This window comes from Fistularia commersonii, chromosome 28, assembly GCF_037954325.1.
Source record: "Fistularia commersonii isolate RoL2024-O1a breed Wild chromosome 28, RoL_Fcom_v1.0, whole genome shotgun sequence".
NCBI classification, from domain to species: domain Eukaryota; kingdom Metazoa; phylum Chordata; class Actinopteri; order Syngnathiformes; family Fistulariidae; genus Fistularia; species Fistularia commersonii.
Genome location: NC_141311.1, coordinates 9,642,843 through 9,665,413, shown reverse-complemented (window position 1 = coordinate 9,665,413; position 22,571 = coordinate 9,642,843). Strand labels below are relative to the sequence as shown.

Sequence of the window (22,571 nt, the reverse complement as noted above, 5' to 3'; positions counted from 1 at the left end):
GCGACGAAGCTAATGCTGCATTACACATATTTCAAGGGGAAGGCGTAGACTACAGCAGTGACAGGCAAGATGTGAGCCACACAAGGGACACAAAGAGCCACATGTGGCCATCCGTGGATGAGACATTTCTTAATCTGGTTACAAAGCCACTGTAGAACAAAAGGAAACCTCCTTGTTCTCAGACAAATGCGTTATTCTGGAAAATGCTGTAAGTTCTGGTGGGATGGGGGGTACTTACCCACGTCTGTGTCCCTGTGGTTCTTGATTATTTCACCCAGCTCGAAATGGCCAGACATGACGGCCACCTGAAGGGTGGGGAGGTACTAATGTTCAATCATGCACGTACAATGCGTACTTAAAAAAACAGGACTCCGGCATTTATTAATGTGTTATAAATATTTTAAATTGAGGTGTTATCAAGATTTGCATGTAGGTTTTTTTCTATACCTGTATCTAAAACTGGCTAATTGACCGAGTCAATTAACCGGGATTCATTTCGTGTCAAGATCACGGTCAAAGGGGAGCTTGCAGAAATGATTGGAATTTCAAGAAATAACAAACTTGGGCACATTTTGGTGGAATTTTCCCCCGATTCTGCTAATTTAGGCCAATTACTCAGAAGGAATAAATAGACAGTGATGTTCTTGACGTGCTATCAGGCGGACATATTTCATCATTTTCATCATCGCACACACGCTTTCAATCTTTATCACGGGTCAGCAAACATTTCAGAGTATTTATGCAAATGAGAGCGTTAATGTGTGGCTTTTTACACCAGAGCAAAAACAATTGAAGCAGAAATTAGACTGTCACGAAGTGAGAGACCCAAAACAGGGCGCCGCCTTGTGGTCGGCGTGATCAACGCAGGCATTTACCTGGAAGGGCGTTTGCCCGCTGTTATTCTTGGTATCTTTGTTCGCTCCCCTGTAGAGCAAAATCCGTGCACAGCTTTCCTGCAATGAACAGCCTTTATGAACCAACTTTCATCACTAACTGAGCGTTCATTCAAACATGTACATCTCTGATGTTCACTTATCCCTGGTCGGCCTGGTGAACAACAAAAGTCTCGGTGCATGAATTAATCAACCAGTGAATAGCACATTTTACATTTATACATTCTCAGATAAATCAGCTGATTGTAAAAGAGGAGTCAATTCTTATGCAACTTCTTGTTGGAACAATGAAACCGAGATTAGCGTAGCCTTCATTCGATTGAGCTTTTGAAGAGACAACCAAAATGACTTCCTGATGTCTGTTTTTTTCCGACTTTTCCTCCTACCTTGTTATAAAGAGCACAAATGTGCAAGGCAGTGTTTCCAGAGGCATTCTGGGAGGAGGAGTCTGCCCCGTAGAAAAGGAGGTGCTCCAGGTGCTGCGAGTTGCCATTCTGACAGGCCTGAGGGGCAGAGGAGGGATGGCGAGGGTGTGGACAGAGGGGGAGGCAAACAAAAAGAGGAAAAAAAGGAAAAAAGGAACGATAAAGATCTGAAAGAACGATTACAACTTGGGTGCAGTACCTTCCATCACCAGTAGGTGGCGCCTTGTTTGTTTTTCCTTGCTTTCATCTTCATATGATGTCATCAGATGACACTTTTGTCCTAAGCTGCTTCCGCAGCGTGGGAACTTTTTGCAGTTCCTAAAAGCTTCAGGAAACGGGCCATTTCTTTGTGCGTCGGGACAGCACAAACACCCGTAACCAAGGACCTCAGGTACTAGAACCATTTTTGGTTCCCCGGGTAGGGTCATTTTAGCGTTCTATAAGAACTATGTAACATAGGTGCTTCATGGTGATCAATGGAACTCAAAAGCCATGTCCATTGGTAGGTACTTCTTGCAAACAGACAAGCGCCATTTTTAAAAACAATCCCAGTCACTGGTCAGCGGTTTTCTTGCTATCTGAAAAAAAAATCCCATTCAAATTCAAAAAAAATGTTTTAGTCCCCTGGGGGCAATTATGTTGGACAGAACCAGCAAGAAATTGACCAATGAAGAGGTCCAACCTCGGAGGGATTACCAGGGTGCACAGTGGAACGTCGACGTTATAGCCGAAATAAGTATGGAGTTGGCTAATTAAAACACTTCAACACATTTGATAGTCCACGGTTCTTGAGCACGGGGGAACGCCGGGGGAAAGTGGCTCTCTGTGTTGGCCGTGTCGTCTTCCTCTTCTTCCCGGCGGTTGGTTTACATGCGGAGCTTAAGGTGCAAGTCCCAGACGTTTGCGTTACACCTGTCCCTGCTTTGAACCCCGACTGCCTGCCAGGAGAAAAAACTAGGCTCTCCTGGAGGAGGGTAGAACTGTCCGAAGCCAGCTATGATAATAACAGTAATTGGCGGGATACATATTTTTCACATTCAGCTCTGCTCTGCCTACCTGGTGGGTCTCATCCCAGCCATTCTCGTCCCTGATGCCGAGCTTGGCGTGGTGATAAAGCAGCGTCTCGCAGCAGGAGGTGTCCCCCCCGGTCAGCACAGTGTGATAGAGCGGCGTCAGGCCCCGCCGGTCCTTGTAGTCCGGGGAGGCTCCCAGAGACAGCAGGACCTGCGGGAGGGACCGGGCATGGTGAGGTTAGATTGTCCTGCACGCCATTTAAGGGGGGGGTTAAGGAATCCTTGGACTCAGAGGAACCACAATTGGCCAGAGCTGTGCGTGACTCCCCCCGCTTTTCCAAAAAAATCAGGAAAAAGGCATGCAGGTGGGTGTTTACCAGCAGGGCTATATGGCGGTGGCCTCGGACAGCCTTGTGCAGCGGCGTGAGTCCATCTTTGGCACGGAAGTCGATGTGGGCCCCTCCTTCCACCAGGACCCGGATGGCCTCGCCTCCGCCGGGCTCACACTGCACTGCCAGGGACAGGGGGGTTTCTGGGGAAGGGGTCCAGGCACAGCGAGGAGATATCATCAAAAACCTTTGAGTTTGAAGTCCGAACACCGACATCCTTTGTCTCCAAGCTCACGGCCTCTCTGAGACTCCTCTGGCGCCCCCGGCGGCTCGAATCACAAGTGTTATTCACACCTGCTCTGACGGGGCGCTTCAGTTTTGACACTTTGCTCCTGCGGTGGCTGACAGAGCAGCCAAAGTGTAAAATGACCCGCCTGAGAGCTGATCTGAAACACCGGCAGGATCTGAGAGGGGAGACGCATTACAACCCCCCCCCCCCCCCCCAAACATCACCACCACCCCCAAAATATCTATCCTTTGTTTCTGGAATCAGTCAGACAGTTGTCTCGCTGGCAGTTACAGAAGGAGCCAGGCTAATGATAGAGGGAGCGAACAGGACGGATGAAAGAGAAGCGCTGAGGGATCAGCACGCGTACAAAAAAAAAAAACCTCGAGCCCTGCCAAGTGTGTTTTGTCATTTATAGCAGGGAGTAAAAAAAAAAAAAAAAAATTCTAATTACACAGTAATGAGACACAATGGCTTAAAGATTAGCAGCTCAGTGACTTAAGGATGTCTGAATGTCAAGACGGCCTCAACAGGAAAATTACACATTACACGTGCCTGGGAAGATGATTTTACATGCCGCAAGCAAGACAAGTAGATTTTGCAATTAGAAAAATAAATAAATCATGCAGTCTGAAATGAGATGCAGCAGTGAGCTCTCTCTCCCTGTAGGGGGCGCTTGCGGCCATTTCAACGTGAATGCTACTTGGAACGACACTAAGACGACACTTCAGACATTTTCAAGTACAACCGGCATCTTACCGCCGTTATCGGCGTCCTGGTAGTTCGGGTCGAGGCCTTTGTCCATGAATTTTGTCATCTTGTCCACGGCGCTGGTCTGGATGTAATCCATGAATTTCTTCAGACTCGCCTGCGGAGCGGAGACACACGTCAGCGGCAACGCCAAAAACCAAGAGGGACAAAACACACACACTTCATGAAGTGAGAAAAAAGGAAGCAATACGAGTGAAGAGATCTTACTGATAAACTTCTCTCCATGTTTTTTTTTAAATTTTCATTCTTTATTTCATTCTCTATACCGCTTATCCTGCGCTCGGGGTCGCGGAACACTGGAGCCCAACCCAACTGTCATTGGGCGAAAGACGGGGTTTAACCCCGAACAGGTCGCCAGTCAAAGGGCCACATGTGGACACGTTCAGCAGACATACCTTGGTGTGCAGCTTGGCCAGTTGCTTCTCGTCCAGATTGGTCTGCTTGTAGACCCTGGTTTTGTACCGAAACTACAGAGAGGGAGAGAAAAAATGGTTACGGAAGGGGGAGGGGGGGCTTATCCGGTGCCGACGGCCTTTAGTCCTCAATTCTCAGAGCTTTTGTCCCACATATCCACGGAACGGGTCCGCTTTGTGTGACTGAACTTTATCTGGTTTTCAATTTAAAACCTTCCCTCTCTGGAACCCTGTGACGTCGCCGGGTGGTTTTGAAGCGGGGAGGCCGCAAAACTCATCAAAATCTTCAGATTGCCAGCGGATCCCCTCCGGGGTCGGACCCCTCGCTCCAGAAGGGTCATTAATGGCTTCACTTGGATTTTTAAAAATTAGAAATGCATGAGAATAAACTTTTTTTCTGGATAGAGACGCTCTACCACCTGGCTGCTCCGACCGAGTGTTTGAATATTACCTCCAGGTACGGCACGCCCTTCTCAAAGGACTGCGGGTACTCCCGCAGGAGCCTCTCCTCTTCCAGGAACTTGGCGTCGTGGCCGTCGGTGGCCGGCTGGAAGAGGCCATAGTTCAGGACATCCCGCAGGGACTCGGTCAGGGAGCACAGCACCTGCTGCTTGGCCTTCCAGACGGTGGCGTCGGGATTAAATCGCAAGCATTTCTGCAGCGCAAAAAAAAAAAAAAACGTTGGCGTTTAGGACGTCATTGCTGGATACTTTGATAACGCAGTAAATAACCGCGTGCATTTGCGCAGACGGCAAAGCGAATTGGGTTACATGAGCCAAATCTTTGCAAGAGGCCGACGCTTAAATCATTTTAGGTTCAAACACAACAAAACCAAAAGCAAAGGTCCTTCTGCCGAGATACGCACGCACACGTATCTGACATCAAACCATCATCTCAGATATTTTTGTTTTTTAACCCGTTTCTAGCTCATTAAAGTCGATGCAGGTTATCACGATGCTAAATCAATACATTAAAGGCCACGGTTTAAAAATCAATCCAAATCCTTTTCTCTGTCTACAGGAACAGCACTGGTCCCACCTTGGCTAGAAAAAAAAAATCAGAAAAATACACTCCTTTTACCTCCAAGGCATTTTCTGCCTTAAACCTGCACCAGATCGGCTGACCGACCGCCTCTGCACGTCTCACACGCAGTGGAGCCGCAGGCCACCAGGGGGAGGCCGATCCCCACCAGACTCCTCTAGTGCGCCCGACGTGAAAGACAGCCGGTTCTGAGGGTTCGGGTCGACTAAACGCACATCAGCTGATGGGCGGGGGTTCGGGGGGGGAGGGGGTTATTGCTTCTCCTCTCCAGCGGACCTGTCTGACCTTGAGGCAGCAGTGCAAGGTCACCCCCCCCCCACCTTAAAGACCCCGTCAGCTACAGGAACCAGCGGGACCAGACATTACGACATTAGTCCGCAATCGGGTCGGGTTCCTGTCACTCCCGTCAATCATTCCGGCCGCAACAAGAGGTAGCCGTGTGTCCGACAGAGATGGAGGAGGGAGCGTGGGGGAGGCGGAGCGGGGATGATACACTCCCTCCCTCGTTTTTATTCAGTTTTCTCCATTCTTCAACAGCCAACCCGGTCACCAAGGCAACCGGTTCATTAGCAGAGCAAGCTGCTTGTTGCCATAGAGACATTCCTGTGTTCCCTTGGAGATGGGGTACTGGGAGGGTGTGTATGTGTCCATGTGTGTGTCTGTGGTTGTGTATTTATCTGCTTGTGTGTGTAGGTGCACACGTGCTAGTGTTGCGGCAGCGAAGTAGCAGCGAGGGGGACTATCTGATATTGTGAGTTTTGGGAGAGGGGGAGCGAAAAAAAGATGAAGCGATGCATCTGTGTGTGTCAGGGGAGGCTTCACACACACACACACACACACACACACACACACACACACACGTACACGCGCACACACATAGAGTCCATTCCCCAACAGTCCGACACTTTAGTGAATGCAGATCCTCAGCAGGACAGAAATAAAGGTTAATTTTGATTTGATAATGGTCATGTGATGTGGTGATGAACGGTGGCTTCTGATTAGCCGAACCTTTTGGCAAAGCCGCCACCCAACTGGTCTATCTGTTCACTTCCAGGAAGTGATCAGCCAATTAGGGTGCAGCGCAGACCCCTAGCCTTCATCACACTGAGACTTGGATTAGCAAACACGCTCTTCTTCTTCTAAGGACCTGCTATCTGCCAAGGCGTCGTGTTCACCGGTTAATTGACAACAGTGTCATGACACACCCACTCCGTTTCCATGGCAGCCATTATGGTCCCGCACAACCTCGGACTTCCTGAGAGTCTAATGACGCTGACGGTTTGAGGCGCTCCCTGGAGACGCCAACGGCGGGCCGTATAAGAGGACAGCGCTGCCATGGAACTTTAATTTTTGGGATATAGACTAAGTTAATGAGAATCACAATAAGTGATATCACAATATTTAAAAGTATTTTAAGATCTTTGTTGGTGACATCTGATGACACGTTTGATGGAATTTCCTGCGCAGTGATATTTGCCTTTTGAATTATTACAGTTGAGATTCTTGGTTCAGGGTTATAAAACACTTTGAGGTGAGAATAACAATGATGTCTCCTTAAGTTAAGTTGAGAAATGTTTGTAACGGGGTGGTGATGGGAAGTAAATTGGAATTTTTAGTGGAGCACCAGTGCACTTAAGAGTACTTTCAAAGTACTTGTACCTAAACAAGTGCATCCACTCGGGAATACTCATCCTTTCTCTCTGCAGTGTTTCTTTCGCAACATTCATTCAACAACTTTCCTTTCAGACAAACGCTGTTAGAATTTTACTTTCTGGTCTGGAAGGTACTGTTTAAAATATTAATTCACATGTGTGTGTGTGTATTTTTTAGGGATGGATAAATCCATAAATTAAGGGTAAGAATTTGAATATAATTTTAAATATCAATATTGTTAGAAATAAAATTAAACCTTCACTGTCATTCAGATGTGTTTTAGATAATATAATATAATATAATATAATATAATATAATGGATTAATAATGTGTAGATTAATATAATAGATATAAAAAATAATTTAATAAGTCAGTTTTCATCGGACTCTTCCTCTCATTCCACCACAGCCTCCAACCTCCTCTTCCTCCTGACTTTTTTGTTTTCATTTTTGTGTTTTTTTTTTAAACCTGCCATCACACTTTCCCACTCATCCACCCACCCGCTCTCCTGCCGCCGCTCTTCATCTTCCTCTTCCTCCGCCTCGCTCCCCCCCCCCCCAGCAAAGCCACTCCCAGCCAATATGTGTAGTCTCCCCTCACACACACACACACACACACACACACACACACACACACACACACACAACAGCCAGGTGAACTTCTTTCTTAAACAATTTCTGCCCCTGTGTATTGTGACCTAATGTTGTTATTGTTGTTGTGTTGTTGTTTGTTGGTATTATTATAGTTATTATTATTATTATTGTATTATTATTTTTATTATTAGACAAGATAAAGAGAATGACGTCAGAGAGACCTGCTGGTCTGGTCCTGAGTTTGGAACCTGCAAGAGCCCGAGAGGCCCGACGGAAATGTCCGACAGCGGCTCGTTTTTCACTCACTGCAGTCTAAAGAGTTGGCTACTTTACAACTTTAAAAAATAAAAGATTCGCACACGAGGTAAAGCTGCTACCTTATCGCATCGAAGTGGTACGACGCAGGAAGCGAGGAGCCATCTAGCATCAGATGGTGAACCTCACGGGGGTGTTTAAGGGTTGGGAGATTGTGTCCACGAGTCCAATTCACCAGCACCACCGAGTGTGTTTTTTTGCGTTGACACGTGAAGCTGCTCATTTATCACTTTGCATCCCCCTCCCGCCAACCCCGCCATGCGTATTATTTGCATTATGGCGAGGCACAGACGCTCCCACGGCTCATTAAAACACAATTAATGGGCAATTAGAGCACGTGGAGGCTGAATGTGGGACGGGACCCGTGCACAGGGAGGGCAACAGGTTAGTAACCACAGTGACACGAGGGGGGGGGGGATTTTAATCTGAAAGGAGTGAGAGAGGATGAGAGGGGGGGAGTGGAAAACACCGGAGGGAGGCTGATGTGTGATAACCATCCAGGATAAACGGCAATTAATATCAATGACATTTAAAAAATACCGAACTATCCCTCCGGCAGATTCATTGGAGCCAATCAGAAAATGACACTGGAGTGATGGGCGGGGATTAACCCGGACAGGCCAGCTGTCAATCATCCGACTATTTGCTTTCTCATTCACACCAATGCAACGCCTTCAGAAAAACCAGACCCAATTTACAACTGGTGTAAATTTTCTTTGGTCTCAGAATGTTTTTGAACGAATATATGAATCTATTTCTAAATGTGAGAATTTTAATGTATCAAATTTTACTTTTTTTTTTTTAAATCAAAAATATTTGGGGAATTACAGAAATGTTTCATACATTTATCTAAATGTGTGATATTTTAAAATGTATTAAACTTTGGAGGACAAATATCTCTGTAGGGTTTCGCTTGCTTTCTCAAATGAAGATTATGTTTTTATTTCCTGGTTTTCCCGTCGTCTTCTCATCGAACCATCCGTGGCTCCTCTCATCTCGCCCATCTCCCACTCGCTCGACGCCATCAAGCCATTTCCGAACCGCCCCCCGCCCTACTCCGTCCTACCCCATCACCACCCCCGCCCCATTTATTCCATCTATTTTACGACTAAACATTGATGCCGATTTGTTAGAGTAAATAGGCGGGGGTTAATTATTCATGGTCGGGGTTTAAAAAATGAAATTGAAAGAAAAGAAAACCCGGAGTCGAACCCAAGGCGGTGCACGCGCCGCCAAAAACACCCAAAAGCAGAAAATAAATAATAAATCACATGGGGGGGGCACAATGAGTGGGGCATTTACTTCCCCCAGAGCCTGCAGGATTCCCCAGCACTCAAAACAACATTTACAACACCTGTAACTGGAAACTATTGGCTGAAACACTATATGAACCTTGCTGGGGGGGCGGTTAACACACAAACACACACACACACCTTTGTTTCATGGAGCATTCAATGAAGGCATTGAATGCTGATTACATGTTTTACCAACCACCCTATGCTTTTGAAAAGCTCCATAAGTCATGCAGCATGGGGAGAAGGGAGTGATGCTGGGATGGAAGTTAGTCTTTAAATTTGTTTATCCCAATGACTGAAGGGATGTGATGGTGCAGAGCTCTGCCGCCGCACCTGACGATCTCTGGACTCGGCGACATCTCTTGTGCTGATTCACATCCTGAGTCATCTCCAGGAGATCCAGAGCGTCCTCGAGCCCTCAACTCGGCGACTGACCTCCGGTCTCTGCGTTCATTTTAGTAAATGCCAACCGCATGAGACGGATAGAGTTGCGAGCTAACTTCCAAGCACATCTTGCACCTTGCAAATCGAGGTATTCTACTAGCAGCTAAATGTTACTCAGGTGCGCAGGGACGAAAAGGGGCTGAATGCGAAGAAAGAAGCGACATCCGATAATTTCCAAAGACTTGAGTCTTTCCGAGTATTGAACAAAAGGGAGGACAGCTCATCTTTAGTTCCCCCCCTTGCGCCTTCTGTGTTCTCCCCCTCACGGCACAGAAATCCACACACTTGGAAGCAGCCTCGGTCCCCGAGGTGCCCGCGTCCCTCGTCTTTGTCATTCAATTATCAGCGCCGGTTACACAACTCAATGATTCACTCGCTGCAAAAAACACAGTGGAGAGATCTTACAAAAAACAAAGGCAGTTGTGCTCGGTGTGCGGCCGCGAGCGAACCCCCCTCCCGACCACGACGCCGGTAGGCGGGGCCATCGTGACCCCGAACCCGGTCCCTCCCAAAAAGGCCTTCGCATGATGTGCTTCAGGACACTGCTCTTCACCTCTCTTTCTCTCCCCTTCATTGCTATTGGTGTTTTTTTTTTCCATCTAGTTCTGGCTGACGTACAAAAACCTTTACACTGCAAGCAGGGGTGGCCGGGTCACCTTGAAGGCCCTCCCGTTTCCCCGTCTCTTCACTCTCTCCCTTTGCTGCTTATCCCTCACTTTTTATCTCCCACTGCCTCCTTCCATCTCCTACTCATCCTTCCTCTCTCCCTCCCTTTTCAACCCTCCCCCTCCTTCCTGCTCCCCGTCTTCTCTTCCTCACAGCTGGAGAACCGAATCACATCCTACTGATTCGCTGTTCTGATTCAGAGCCTCAAACTGCAGGTCAGGACTGAATCATCCCTCTATCTCTTTTTTTTTTTTTTTTTTTTCCAAAGACCTTCACAAGCGCCACACGCTCTGCCCGGGCTCCACGCTGACCATCACATCCTCAGGAAGTTCCCGCTCGGGCCACCAGGGGTCAACGGTGCAAAGAAACCGCACCAAAATGGCAAGGAAAAAGTTAAGAAAAGTTAAGAAAATACAAAGCACATCAGTGTCAAATAAGTAAGGTGTGCCTCCCGAACACACGGGGGCGACAGAGGGATTTGCAACACAAAGCAGCGCGAGTTGCGTTGCTCCCTGAAAGCAAGCGCTTCCACGGAATTACGGAGTTGTCGTTTCGGTTGTTCCACTTGAACCGTGGCCGGCGAGGGAAACTTCGGGTCCTCGCGCTGACAGACAAGAAAAACCAGGAAAAAAAAGTGACAGCAGAGTTGTTGCCATGACAACTGAAAGCCGTCAGCGGCGATGGACTGGCAAGGGGGGGGAAATGTCGATGGGTTCTGACTTTGGTGACCTTTGGACCGCCCAACGGTTGACGCCGTTTCGCGAAACCCGGCGGCAACCTGCTTTACGACACTTACTGTTTGCTTTATATCCGGGATGCCGATGCGAAACACCATCATGGCGATGTGGGCGTCCTCAGATGGCACGGAGCTGGCGCTGCGCTCCTTCAGCCTCCTCTGCTGCTGCTGCTGCTGCTGCATCTGATTGGCCGGCTGTTGGTGCGTGGGCCCCGGATTGGACGAGTAGGGGTTGGCGGTGTGGCCCGGGTTACCGGCCCTCAGCAGTCTGTCGCCGGGAAGGCGCCCGGTCGGTCGCTTACCCGACTGCCTATGTACCTCGCCCCTGCCCACCTGAGACAGGCCACCCCGCCTGACCTCCTCCACCATCTCCTCCTCGTCATCTTCCTCCTCGCCCTCCAGCTCGCCGTTCTCCTCCTCCCCGTCCTCGTTATGGTCGTCCTCCTCCATCTCCTCCTCCTCCTCTTCCTCCTCCTCCTCCTCGTCTTCCGCCCCTGGATACAGATGCCGACCGCTTCCCAGCATCCTTTGTTGCTCCTCGTCGCTAGACAGGGGGCTAAACGGCATCGTCATGGCAACAGAGAGGGCGGCACCAGTGGCAGCATCATAATTCCCAGAGAGACACTGCAGGAGGAGTGAAGCAGGAGAGGACATAGTGAGAAGGACCGAACACGGTAGGATTACTCCGTTGCAGTAGTAGTTTGCGGGGAAACTTTAAATTCTACCGTCTTTGGCATAAAGTTTTGGCCCCAACAACGAAGCTACATTAAAACTTAAAGGGCTATTTAGCGTCTGCATAACAACTAGTAAGCACTTAAAAAACAGGGAAAGGATAATAAAGCATCAGATTTACGAAATAAAAGTAAGTGAACCTCCGTTTGAAACTCGCGGAAGAAGTAGAAACCAATTATCGGTACAAGTACTCGGGGAAGTATAAATGAGCATGTCATCGGCATATACTGTAACAGGATTCATGAACTTTAAATTAATGTCAGCGGTTTTATTTGATATTATCTCCATTTTTGATGCCTGACTGAAGGAACACATACTGGGAACCACTGAAGCGTGTTCTTTGAAGAAAATCAACAATTAGCAGCCAGAAGCTCATCAGGCATTTCCCCGGTTTGTAAAATCCACATCCATCTCTTCTCTCTTTCAATTTCTCCTCATGTCTGACCATCACACACACACACACACACACACACACAGAGCTGTACTGGGTGTGACGAACAATTTCCCCTCAGCAGGGCTCCTGCTTCCAGCTTCTGAAGGCCTATTAGCAGGCAAACGTCTGTTCACAGCCAGGAGTGACAGACGAGAGAGCAGCCAACGGGAGGGGGTTTAATCGCCACAGCGCCCGAATCATGCCGCATCCCGCTGACACACACCATCAGCTGAGGGACTAGAAAAAAAAAAAAAAGAAAAAAAAAAAAACAACAATAAGGTCTCTATTTCATCACCGCTCTGATGCAAGAGCATCGTCAGTGCAGCGGAACTGCAGCGCGGTGAATGTTTCCGCACAGAACTGCGGTACTTAAACTTCAATCACTCATGGGACTTGAGCTAACACACCTCAGGTGAGCAACACGCGCTGACTAAAACTACCAACTATCATGCTTTATCATGCCTCCACCTTCCATCCGATGCGAAGGTGGGGAGCGGAAAAGCAAGGTGGGTACAGGCGGAGGTCTGACGGAGCTGCCACTTGCAGAGGATGTGATAATAGAATAAATACAAAGAACTGAACAATCCATATTCTGCATACTGCTGAGTAATCAGAGGAGGGGTGTGAGAGACATGAGAAAGACGAGGGAACAAAAGGAAGTGGATGAAAATGTGAAAGGGAGGGGAATGTTTCGGGAAGTAGTTCCCCGCGGGTTCTGATTACTTCCGGAGAACATATTAAAGGGAAAAATTCAGCCCAAAATATCGTAAACCTAAAGGTTCCCGTTGAGTTCATCATCCTCTCACATGTAATTGTACACGTAATTACTGCCCATTTAAACTGCACTCATCCTTGCACCTGCGCTTTGTGCACTCAAATGTCTTATTGCACTGCCAACACTGTTCATATTTATAATAATGTGGACTATCATTATATCCTATCAATAAAAATCCAAATGCACTGCTGACAGCAAACGTAGGAATTTAACTGTACAGGGAAACACGTTTCTATACTGTGCATTTGACAATAAGTGCTTCAAATATTGAATCTCCCTGCCCGTCGTGGTGCCAGGCGGTTATTTTGGAAGACGGGCGGAATAGTTGGGTTCTCCTTCCCGGTAACTAAGAACTCCTGGAATGTCTGGAAAGCTTTTGCACTGACAGAAAATAGTTTCTTGGGAAACAGCCAGCGACAGTTGGTGTGGATCAACCTGAGTAAAGACCAGATTATATTCTTCATGTTTTCATGATACTTTAAGTACTTCTTAAGTACATGGATAAATAGTACCAGAGGATATCATTAACAGTAGGACATTTGTTTAAGTTTTTCATTTATTTATCGGCTATATTGCTTATCTTGCTCATAGGATTGGATATCAATCACAGGGCTGCATACAGAGACATTCAACTATTCACTCTATCATCCTCACCAAGACGGAGAACCTGAGGGGAACCCAGGCAGGAGAACCCAGCAGAACAGAACCAGGAACTAAATGAGTTACTAGAAATAAAATGCCAATGAAGTCAAGGTTCATTGACCACAAAAACCCTGGAAACAAGACATAAAATTAGATACAAGTGTATTTAGAACTCATACAAGTTCTATAATACTATACAACAATATGTATGTCCCTGTGTCTCCAGGTTGGTCCTGCTACGATTCCCTCCTAAAATGCCATCGATAAATAAAAGACATTTGAATAAATTCATGAATTTTTTTGCAGGGTTTTTGGTCATATTTTCACGAAGCTGAAGAAAGATCGTTTTCATTTAAGCCTGATGAGATTGGGTAGGAGCAAACGTGACAGTCGGGTCCCCGGACGAAGATAATGACTTGCATAAAAGACCCTCACAATCAAAGCTGTGTGTTTGCGAAGATGTTTAAGGTGATGAACTATTTCGTAACGCCGGCAAGTGATTCACATCTTTCTGTCATTAATACCTCCCTGGAGGCGCTGCTTCCGTGTTGTATCGCCGACGCTCTCAGCACCTCCAGAATGCGTTAACCCGCTCACCCTCATCTTCATCATCACGCGTTCACGGCCGTCAGCGTCTGGAAGCCGTGACGAAAACACGGGCCCTTTTTCTTTTTGAAATAGTGGAGCTGAACAGCGCCTCAGGTTTCAGAACAGAATGGGCTTTCCAAAATAAAACGCAGGGTGTGTTCTGCAGGTGGTCGACCAAGGGACCGCTGCATGAAGGTGAACCGTTCGCAAAGACACAACATTTCATTTGGGATTTAAAAATAATCTGATGGCTTCAGCTTAGGGAGTTGGATGAGTGGTGATAGAACCAAAGGAGTGAGGGTGAGGAACGGCAGGACGGAGGACCAAGATGTGTGCCATTTTAGAAATACACATATTAAAGAAACAAAAAGATTAGCGGTCATCATTCCATCCATCCGTCATTTCATCATGCCTTTCATTTGATCCATTGAGCCATCCATCTGTATATTCCACCCATCCATTCATCCATCCTCGCATCCATTTACTCACCACCCACCACCCAAATCTGTCAGCCCAGTCTTCCATACACCCATCATCCATCCATCCATCCATCCATCCATCCATCCATCCATCCATAAGTGACTGCAGATTCAGAAACAGAGTCATTTCATCTTCAAGAAGACCATCAGGATGTCCGAGGCGGGGCTGAACCCGATGGGTCAGCTGTCAATCACAGGGACACATTTCGAGACAACCAACCATTCACACCCCCAGACAATTTAGTCTTCAATAAACCCGCTGACTGTTTTAAACGGTGGGTCGTAGAACCCGGAGAAGATACCGAGAGAACCCAGGCAGGCAGGCAGGGGGAGAACAAGGGGAACCTTCACAAATAGAATTGATCGGCACCTTCCCTTCAAAAGAATACCGAAAATTTGTCTGTCTGCTAACGCCAGCGCCGCTATGCAATCCAGCTCCCCCTGAGGATCCTCTTAGGGATCCGGTGAGGTTGTTCACGACGTAGAAACTGTTCAGATATCAGGAAGAATCTTAGGCTAAGGCTAGCTGCTAGCACTCCGGCCAGGAGGCCCAGCCAAGCCTTAGATAATCTGAATAACAACGCATAATAAATCAAAACATAGTTTGCCGTGTTGAACAGAAAGGTAGGACGGGAGTATATCGATGCTAGACGCAGCAGCGAGTCCCTCGCAGGGTCTCACATCACTCCTGAGGAGAAATGGCGAGTACCAATTCTTATTCCTGAGACAGTGGCAGGAGGGGAAATGAGGTAACTTAGTTGGGGGAACTTGTCGGAGCCTTGACCTGATTCCGCAGGAGGCTTCTATCTCTCCATCTATCAGCGAAGGTATTATAAAAAAAAAAAAAAAAAAGGCATCGCGCCGGCGTGCTGACATCTGACCTCCAACACTCTTTTTTTATCTTCCACCAACACGCTGCTCCTTTCCTCGCTCTCTCTCTCTCTCTCTCTCCTTCTCCCTCCCTCTCTCACCCTCCCTCTTATGTAGGACATGGCGTGGATATAGATAGATATTTTCAGTGTCTTGGTCCCCAGGAAACTTGGCTGGGAAACTTCCAGAGAACAGATCGCCCCACTTTCATGTCACTAAACTGGAGCGGCCAGTTTCCCCTCCCTCTCCGTTTGATGCCGGCACACAAAAACGGTCACAAATGTCCACGACAACCTGACCGAGCACGTGTGTGTTTGTGTGTGTTTGTGTGTGTTTGTGTGTTTGTGTGCGTGCACCAGACCACCTCTGCAGCCCTCCAAGGTCATATAGATGGGGAGTGGTGGTTACTGACAGAGAAATTAATTAAAATGCCAAACACTAAGGGACCAAAAGGTCCCACAAACATATATATATATATATATATATATATATATATATATATTTATTTTTTTTTTTTTTTTTTAATATGACCCTCCTTGGGCGCTGAATTCATCCACAGAAATATACACAATTCTTGATATAAAAGCAGAGACCCACTTATTTATCAAGGGCGGTTTTCGAACACAACGTTAGAATATTAGCCATAAAAAGCTAGCGGGCCATGACTTCCTGGCTAAGGGATGTCTTTACACGCCGACCCTCTGGGACCCACTGGGACCGCAGAACGTGAAAGGATCCCGCGGGAGGGATCCGGGTGGGTTCTGTGCGTCACTTCACCCGAGATGCGGCGGAGGAAGGACGAGGAGCGGCGGAGCCACGCTCGCGTTCACGTCCCACCGCCCCCTCCGGCCCTGAGCTGTTCAACTAGGGTGGGCAACAGTCTTAGAAAGTTGTGTGTGTGTGTGAACACTGCACGCACTGTTGGAGGATTATTTGTCTCCGACTGACTTGACGATGCTCGAACGCCACACTACATATCGTTCGAACATAAACCGTGAAAATCTATGAAACAAGGGTCCCTCAGAGAACCTTCCAGTTCTGCTGATCTACATTCTGCTCTGAGAAGACGCAGAGCTGTCACACAGGAAGATGATTAAGAAACAAAGCGTGTGTGTGTGTGTGTGTGTGTGTGTGTGTGTGGCACGGGGCTCTATTGACGACGCGCTTTCCATATTTAGCATTTGACGTTTATCGTGAAAACGCGGGCGGGTGATTGAAACCACACAAAGGCAGCGGGTTCTGGAGTTCCCCCGGGGGCTCGGTCTGACCCCGTAGCCCATTTCCCTCTGGTTCTGGTTCCACCCCAGGCCTCTGGAGATAATCTGCTTTAAGAACCCCCCACCAACACACACTTATTTTTTAAATTCCTGACTCATAATCAGTTTAGGAAGCATTATCTGAAGGTATCAGATAAACTCGTCTCTCTTGCCTGCAGTTCTCAGTGTCACCTGAAGATAATCCCTCCGGGTGAAGTTTAGATTGGACAGGATTATAGCGGAAGAGATTTGAGGCTGCAGATTCCGGATACTCTGGCCTCATATCGACATCGTCGCTACTTGAGATAGTGAGATGAAGGAGCAGCGGCGGCTCGTACGCAGCTGAGGTTCCCCTGAGGGAACGGGACGGGCCGGCCCTTTGTCCTCCTTCCGGAAGCACTTATATAAACGTTTTCAGATCAGCTCTGTGGCCTGAACGCTCCGCCAACCCCACACAGAGATACCTCTTCATCTCTGAAATCCCGGGCCTTAAATCTGACAGGCGCAATTTTCTTTTTACTTTAAAACGTTTCTTTTCATTATTTGATTTCTTTGTGATTTGAGCCGAGTGTAGAGAGAAAAAAAAAAAAAAAAACATCATTAGTTTTACTATTATCTTGCGAAATGATTTAGCTATTTATTGCGGTAAAAATGAAAATAACATTATTGGAGGCCTGATGCTAGCTGGGGTTCAGACAGAAAACTGGAATGAAGTGGGTTCCAGTTTCCTTGGTTACAGGACACTTTAGCAGAAATAGTGTTGACTCGTCTGGGGTGTATTATTTATTTGTTATTGTTTCTTTTCCAGCAGGAGGGACATTTTTCAGCGAAAGTGTGTTTTGCCTTAACAGGAAGTAGAACTCCGACAGCACGCCCGGCCCCAGGTATCCTCCTGTTTTGCTCATGATGAAAAAAAAAAACCTGCAGCCAAAACTCAAAGCCACGCAGCGACAGACTGATGCACTGCAGCAACGCATCGGAACGGTGCACATCCCTCATTGTGAGAACGCACACCCACGCGGCGGGGACGATCCTCGTCTCAGTCGGCGGATGAAGGGCAGCCAGCTGGCCTGGAGGGGGGGGTTGCGATCGCGATCAATCAGCCCTGTCGACCAATCGCCCTTGCTCCGAACACGATGAAACCTCACGTCTTGTGGAAGATACGCCGCCCGTACCGAGGGGACGGGGGAGGGCATCGGGAGGAGCACTAGTCCCACTTGGCTTCCGAGTCGGGACCAATAGTTGGCATGTGGTGGTGGTGGTGGTGGTGGTGGTGGTGGGGGGTATGAATAAATGAAAAATAACGGGAGTTGCTGCAGGGGAGGCAACGGCCTGAACAGACGCTGGGCTGTGAAATATTAAAGGTGGTTGCTGCTCCGTGGCTGCGGGCGCCAAACGGGAGCCCGACCATGTGACCACCTCCGGGGTTCACCTTCCAACATGAGCGCTCTAATCTAGGATTCAGATCGAATTGTTGCCCCGCCTCCCACATCTCTCTCTAACACACACACACACACACACACACACACACACACGGTCAGACCAGCGCCCTCTGAGGGTTCTGTCAGAAACTGCCAGCCGTCAGCAGGGTTTTGCTGCTGCAGCATTACGGTCACATGACACGGCCCCAGCTGGGAGCTGAACGGGGGGTGGGGGGGGAAGCAACATCGCCGACTGGACCGATAATCCAGGTTTGAGAAATCAAATGCAGAACCCAGGAAAATCTGGCAAATAATCTGGAGTGCCAGGGAAACTGAAAGCTGATTGGATGGCTTCTTTTCCTTTTTTTTTTTTTTTTTTTTTTGTCTCCCAGCAGCAGCTGAATCAGCACCTCCTCTGTCTGCAGGCAGCCAAGGTTTGTTCCTTCCAAAAGATGCTCCAGCCCCATGTTTGAGTGTTTTTCAAAGCCATTATTATTAAACCGCATTTTATTTTGTCACATATTATTTCCATCCTTGTCAGAGAGGTTACCCGTTACAGGTTTTGGATTAAACCACCATTTGAGGTTCCGAACAATGACACAAACTGCACAATTTGGCAAAAATATTTTTTAAAAAAGGCGGCAGTATCAAAGGATATGCAGGAATTACTAATACAATAAATCACATTTACCTACTTAAATATCCTCAATATCATCACACACCCTTTGAGAAGAAGCCTGGCGGTTCTCTCGCTCTCGCCGGTGAAATCCCTTCATGAACACGTGCTGCACAAGAATGCTGACAGTGTGTGTGTGTGTTTCCACACGCACACACACACACACACAGGCACGCACACACATGCTCACTGTCTTAATCTGAGCTATGTGGGCCAATCAATGAGGCCTCACATCAAAAGACAACCACAGGGTTGCACATTCCCTGGGTTTGAGAACGCTGCTGTGACAGGCTCCCTGTGAAAACTCCTCCTCGTAGCCCGAGACCCCGGCCGTGGTTCCGACTAGACCTCACAAAAAGAAGGTTCACGTCAGACCCGCTATCAAATAACTGCATGTATTCCTGGTTTAACTACAGCTAACTGTTAGCATGTTTGGGAACTGGAACTGCTGGGAGAGTCTATCACACTCTTTCTGTCACAGTGGTTTTGATTGATTTTGCTTTATTTCTCCGTTTCTTTTTTCAGACTGTGCATCTCAATCGCTCCTCCCATGCCGGAGTCGCTAGCGCCATTAGCACGAGCATTCTCATATGTACGCTGGCTAGCGTACAGAGCTAGCATTGCGCATTCACCAACTGCAACATGTAAGCAACATTGAAGGAATGAATTGGAAAATTTGCTGAATACTAGTTATTTAAAAGTGCACCATCAGAAACAACAACTTCCAGATACATCTTCCACTTTCTTCTAAAATATTTAGCAAAGCTATGTTTCAGGTATATTTTAGTCCAACCAGATGCAACCAGAATGCACTTAGAGAAAGAAACAAGCTGAGTGTCTTCACTGAACCCACTGAATGGAAAACAGAGAACCAGGAGAGAATCAAGGCAGGAGAACATGGAGAGACGGATGGATGTGACCCCCCTCTATTCTCAAAATTAAGAATTATAAATATTACAAATACTGTATATTCGTATTATTATAATTATTGTTGTTATACTATTATTGTTAAATCTTACTACTATTATACTTTATCTAATACTACAATATTTATAATAGAATAGAATAGAATAGAATAGAATAGAATAGAATAGAATTACTATAATTACGATTATAATTTGTATTATTGTTGTTTTTATTTTCCATCCATCTATAATCGACTACTTATCCTACACCTAGGGTTGCAGGAGATATTGGAGTCTATCCCAGACGTCATTGGGTGAGAGGGGAGTTACACCTTGGACCGGTCGCCAATTGATCACATTATTACTAATATTATTATTATTATTATTATTGTCGCCACTAATATCACGTTATTGTTTACAAGAGTAGCATTAGACATGCAGAAAATGATTTTTTAAAAAGAAGTATGATAATACCTTAGTTACAATCTGTAACAATCTGTGTGTTATGACTTGATTCTTTAACCAAACATTCTGAACACTTGACTTTTAGCCTAGTGTGAGGAAGGTCAGCAGTTCCAGAGGGCAGGCCGGGGTCAAAGGTGACAGCGGCTCAGCTCAGTAATTCTATTCAAGACTCGGAGTCCAGGATGTTCCTGTAGAACAGAGACGAAGCGCTCGGGGAACCCGCTCTGCTCTGCGTCCAAGAATTCAAATTCGTACTCAAGCGACGCTCCTGGATACAAGAAGCCTGTTGCTTCACCAGGAGGCTCCACTCAAAGATGTCAGGAATGATTCCAGGAGCTTCACCTCTTCAAACCATCAGCGTAAGACCTGAGACCGTTTTCCACTCGGATCCATATCTGCCCATAAATCACTGCAGTCTGTGAATTTGGCTTTATTTGGAGAGTATTACTCATCTCTTGCATATATTTATTGCAGCATAACAAGCCAAAGCAGGGTTTTGTGTGTGTGTGTGTGTGTGTGTGTGTGTGTGTGTGTGTGTGTCCTGTTTTCGACACCCTCTGTCATTGCCTGGCCTATCAAGAATGATCTCACACTGTCCAGGCAAGTTGGCAGGACGGACCGTGACTCATATATCAGTTCCATTGACTCCACAATGACCCCCTCCCAACTTCACACACACGCACACACACACACACACACCCTCCCCTTTCACTGTTACTATAAATACTGCCAGCTGCGCTTCCATTATTAATGCAGAAAGACGCCCAGACCTTCTCCGGTCCGACACATTGCCGATTCATCATCTCCCATAAACTTTGAAACACCCACAACAGCCCGCCGCCGCTGTTGCAAGCTGACACACACACACACACACACACACACACACACACACACACACACACACACACACACACAAGCTGACACACACTTTTGTCCTGGGCAATTTTACTTGGGGGAGGAGGAGGAGGTGGCAGGCCGAGCGGGAAAATCAGCATGAAAACCAAAAATAACGCATCGCAATATTGATGACAGATCAGTTTGAGCTCGGAGGAGAAAAAAGAAGGAAAGAGAAAGAGAAAGAGAGAGAGAGAGAGAGAGAGAGAGGCTGCCAGAAGCAAGGCAGCCCGAAATAAGGTGATTTCGGCGAAAGTGTTGACGATAGACGGAGAAAAGAAAAACCAACAAAGTTATTTTCCTCATTAAATTCACAGTTTTCCCTCTGCCGTCCCACTGACCTGCTCATTCACTCTCAAAGATTCATTCAGCTACGTTTACAGATGCTTATCAACAACTAATTATATTAATCAAACTGTGTTAACGAACTAATTTTTTTTAAGCAGCGCCTCTCGAGTCCATCTGTGCGAAGCCAAAACATGAGATGTACAGATATCATGTAGCGAAAAATCAAGTCAAGCTAATAAAGCTTATGAAATATATAGAAATTACCGTGACAAATTATCACTGACGGCTTGATCTGTTAATCAAAACCGATCCTCGCCAGATTTGATTTCAGTTCTAAATTACAGAAGTTAATGACAGAAAAAGCACCGATCACCAATCAATATTGATCAATTAGGCATGGCTGGGTGAGTCGCTTGCAGAGATCCCGACGTCGGCAAGCCTACGTTTAACAAGACGTCTCATCATTATCAAAAAAAGGAGACAGAAGGCATGAGAGGGGCTATGATATATTGACGGAGAGCCTCTGGTCTCCACAGCAACCAAAAGCACGTGACCTGCAGGATTATAGCGGGACGTCACGGCGAAACAGGCAGCCGTCACGTGCACGTGGCCTCACCAGGATCCTCCCACGGAGGAGCCTAGATGTCTTCCCGGGAGGAACGGTGGTGCTCGGATCGCCGATAAATAAAAAAGTGGCGTCCTTGAGTCCGGTGAAAGGCCAGGTTGATGGATAACCAGGCTGCGCTCCGGCCTTCGGGACGGGAAAACTCCGGGGCCGGTTTTAAATCAGAGCATTTGGGGCGCCACTGCGTCAGGTTGTTTGTCTCAAAATAAAAACAAACCCCCCCAAAAAAGGGTTCAGGTAACACAGTGAGAAAAACACCTGTGAGAAAAAAAAAACACTCAGATCCTGGAGCAATTTTCGGATTCAAACCAGCAACTCCTTTTTAAAAATTTCGTCCGCCAATCACGTTCTGTTACCCCCACCCCCCGATGGACGGATGGACCTTCTCACGGACAGGTCTCCACGGAAACAACCGTGTAATTACGGTCCCGGGTCGTCCAGCTGAGCGCCTTCCGCGGCTCCCGGGATCTTCGACGATTTCGCCATTCGTTTGAATCAAACGAGCCGCTCAGATGTTCATAAAAGAAAAACAGATTGTCTTTGGTGAGACGGTCTTTGAACACTGCGGAGAACCATCGCACGCTGCTGCATTCGAGGCCTGTGGGAATCGGCCGAAACACAAAACGTATGGCTTCCAGCAGGATAATGG

General features: G+C 47.2%; 1 protein-coding gene across 1 annotated transcript in view; it reads right to left on the bottom strand.

Annotated features, from left to right (window-relative positions):
- Positions 1 to 22,043, bottom strand: part of shank1 (SH3 and multiple ankyrin repeat domains 1) — a 50,463-nt gene extending 28,420 nt beyond the window's left edge. The window contains exons 1-10 of the mRNA XM_086175435.1: positions 21,914 to 22,043; positions 10,934 to 11,497; positions 4,582 to 4,785; positions 4,113 to 4,184; positions 3,706 to 3,814; positions 2,709 to 2,863; positions 2,375 to 2,542; positions 1,280 to 1,396; positions 876 to 953; positions 239 to 305 (exon numbers count right to left, since the gene is read on the bottom strand). Of these exons, the coding sequence (XP_086031561.1) occupies positions 239 to 305; positions 876 to 953; positions 1,280 to 1,396; positions 2,375 to 2,542; positions 2,709 to 2,863; positions 3,706 to 3,814; positions 4,113 to 4,184; positions 4,582 to 4,785; positions 10,934 to 11,446 (1,483 nt within the window). The 5' untranslated portion in view covers positions 11,447 to 11,497; positions 21,914 to 22,043. The remainder of the gene's footprint in view (positions 1 to 238; positions 306 to 875; positions 954 to 1,279; positions 1,397 to 2,374; positions 2,543 to 2,708; positions 2,864 to 3,705; positions 3,815 to 4,112; positions 4,185 to 4,581; positions 4,786 to 10,933; positions 11,498 to 21,913) is intronic.
- Between the last annotated feature and the right edge of the window lie 528 nt (positions 22,044 to 22,571).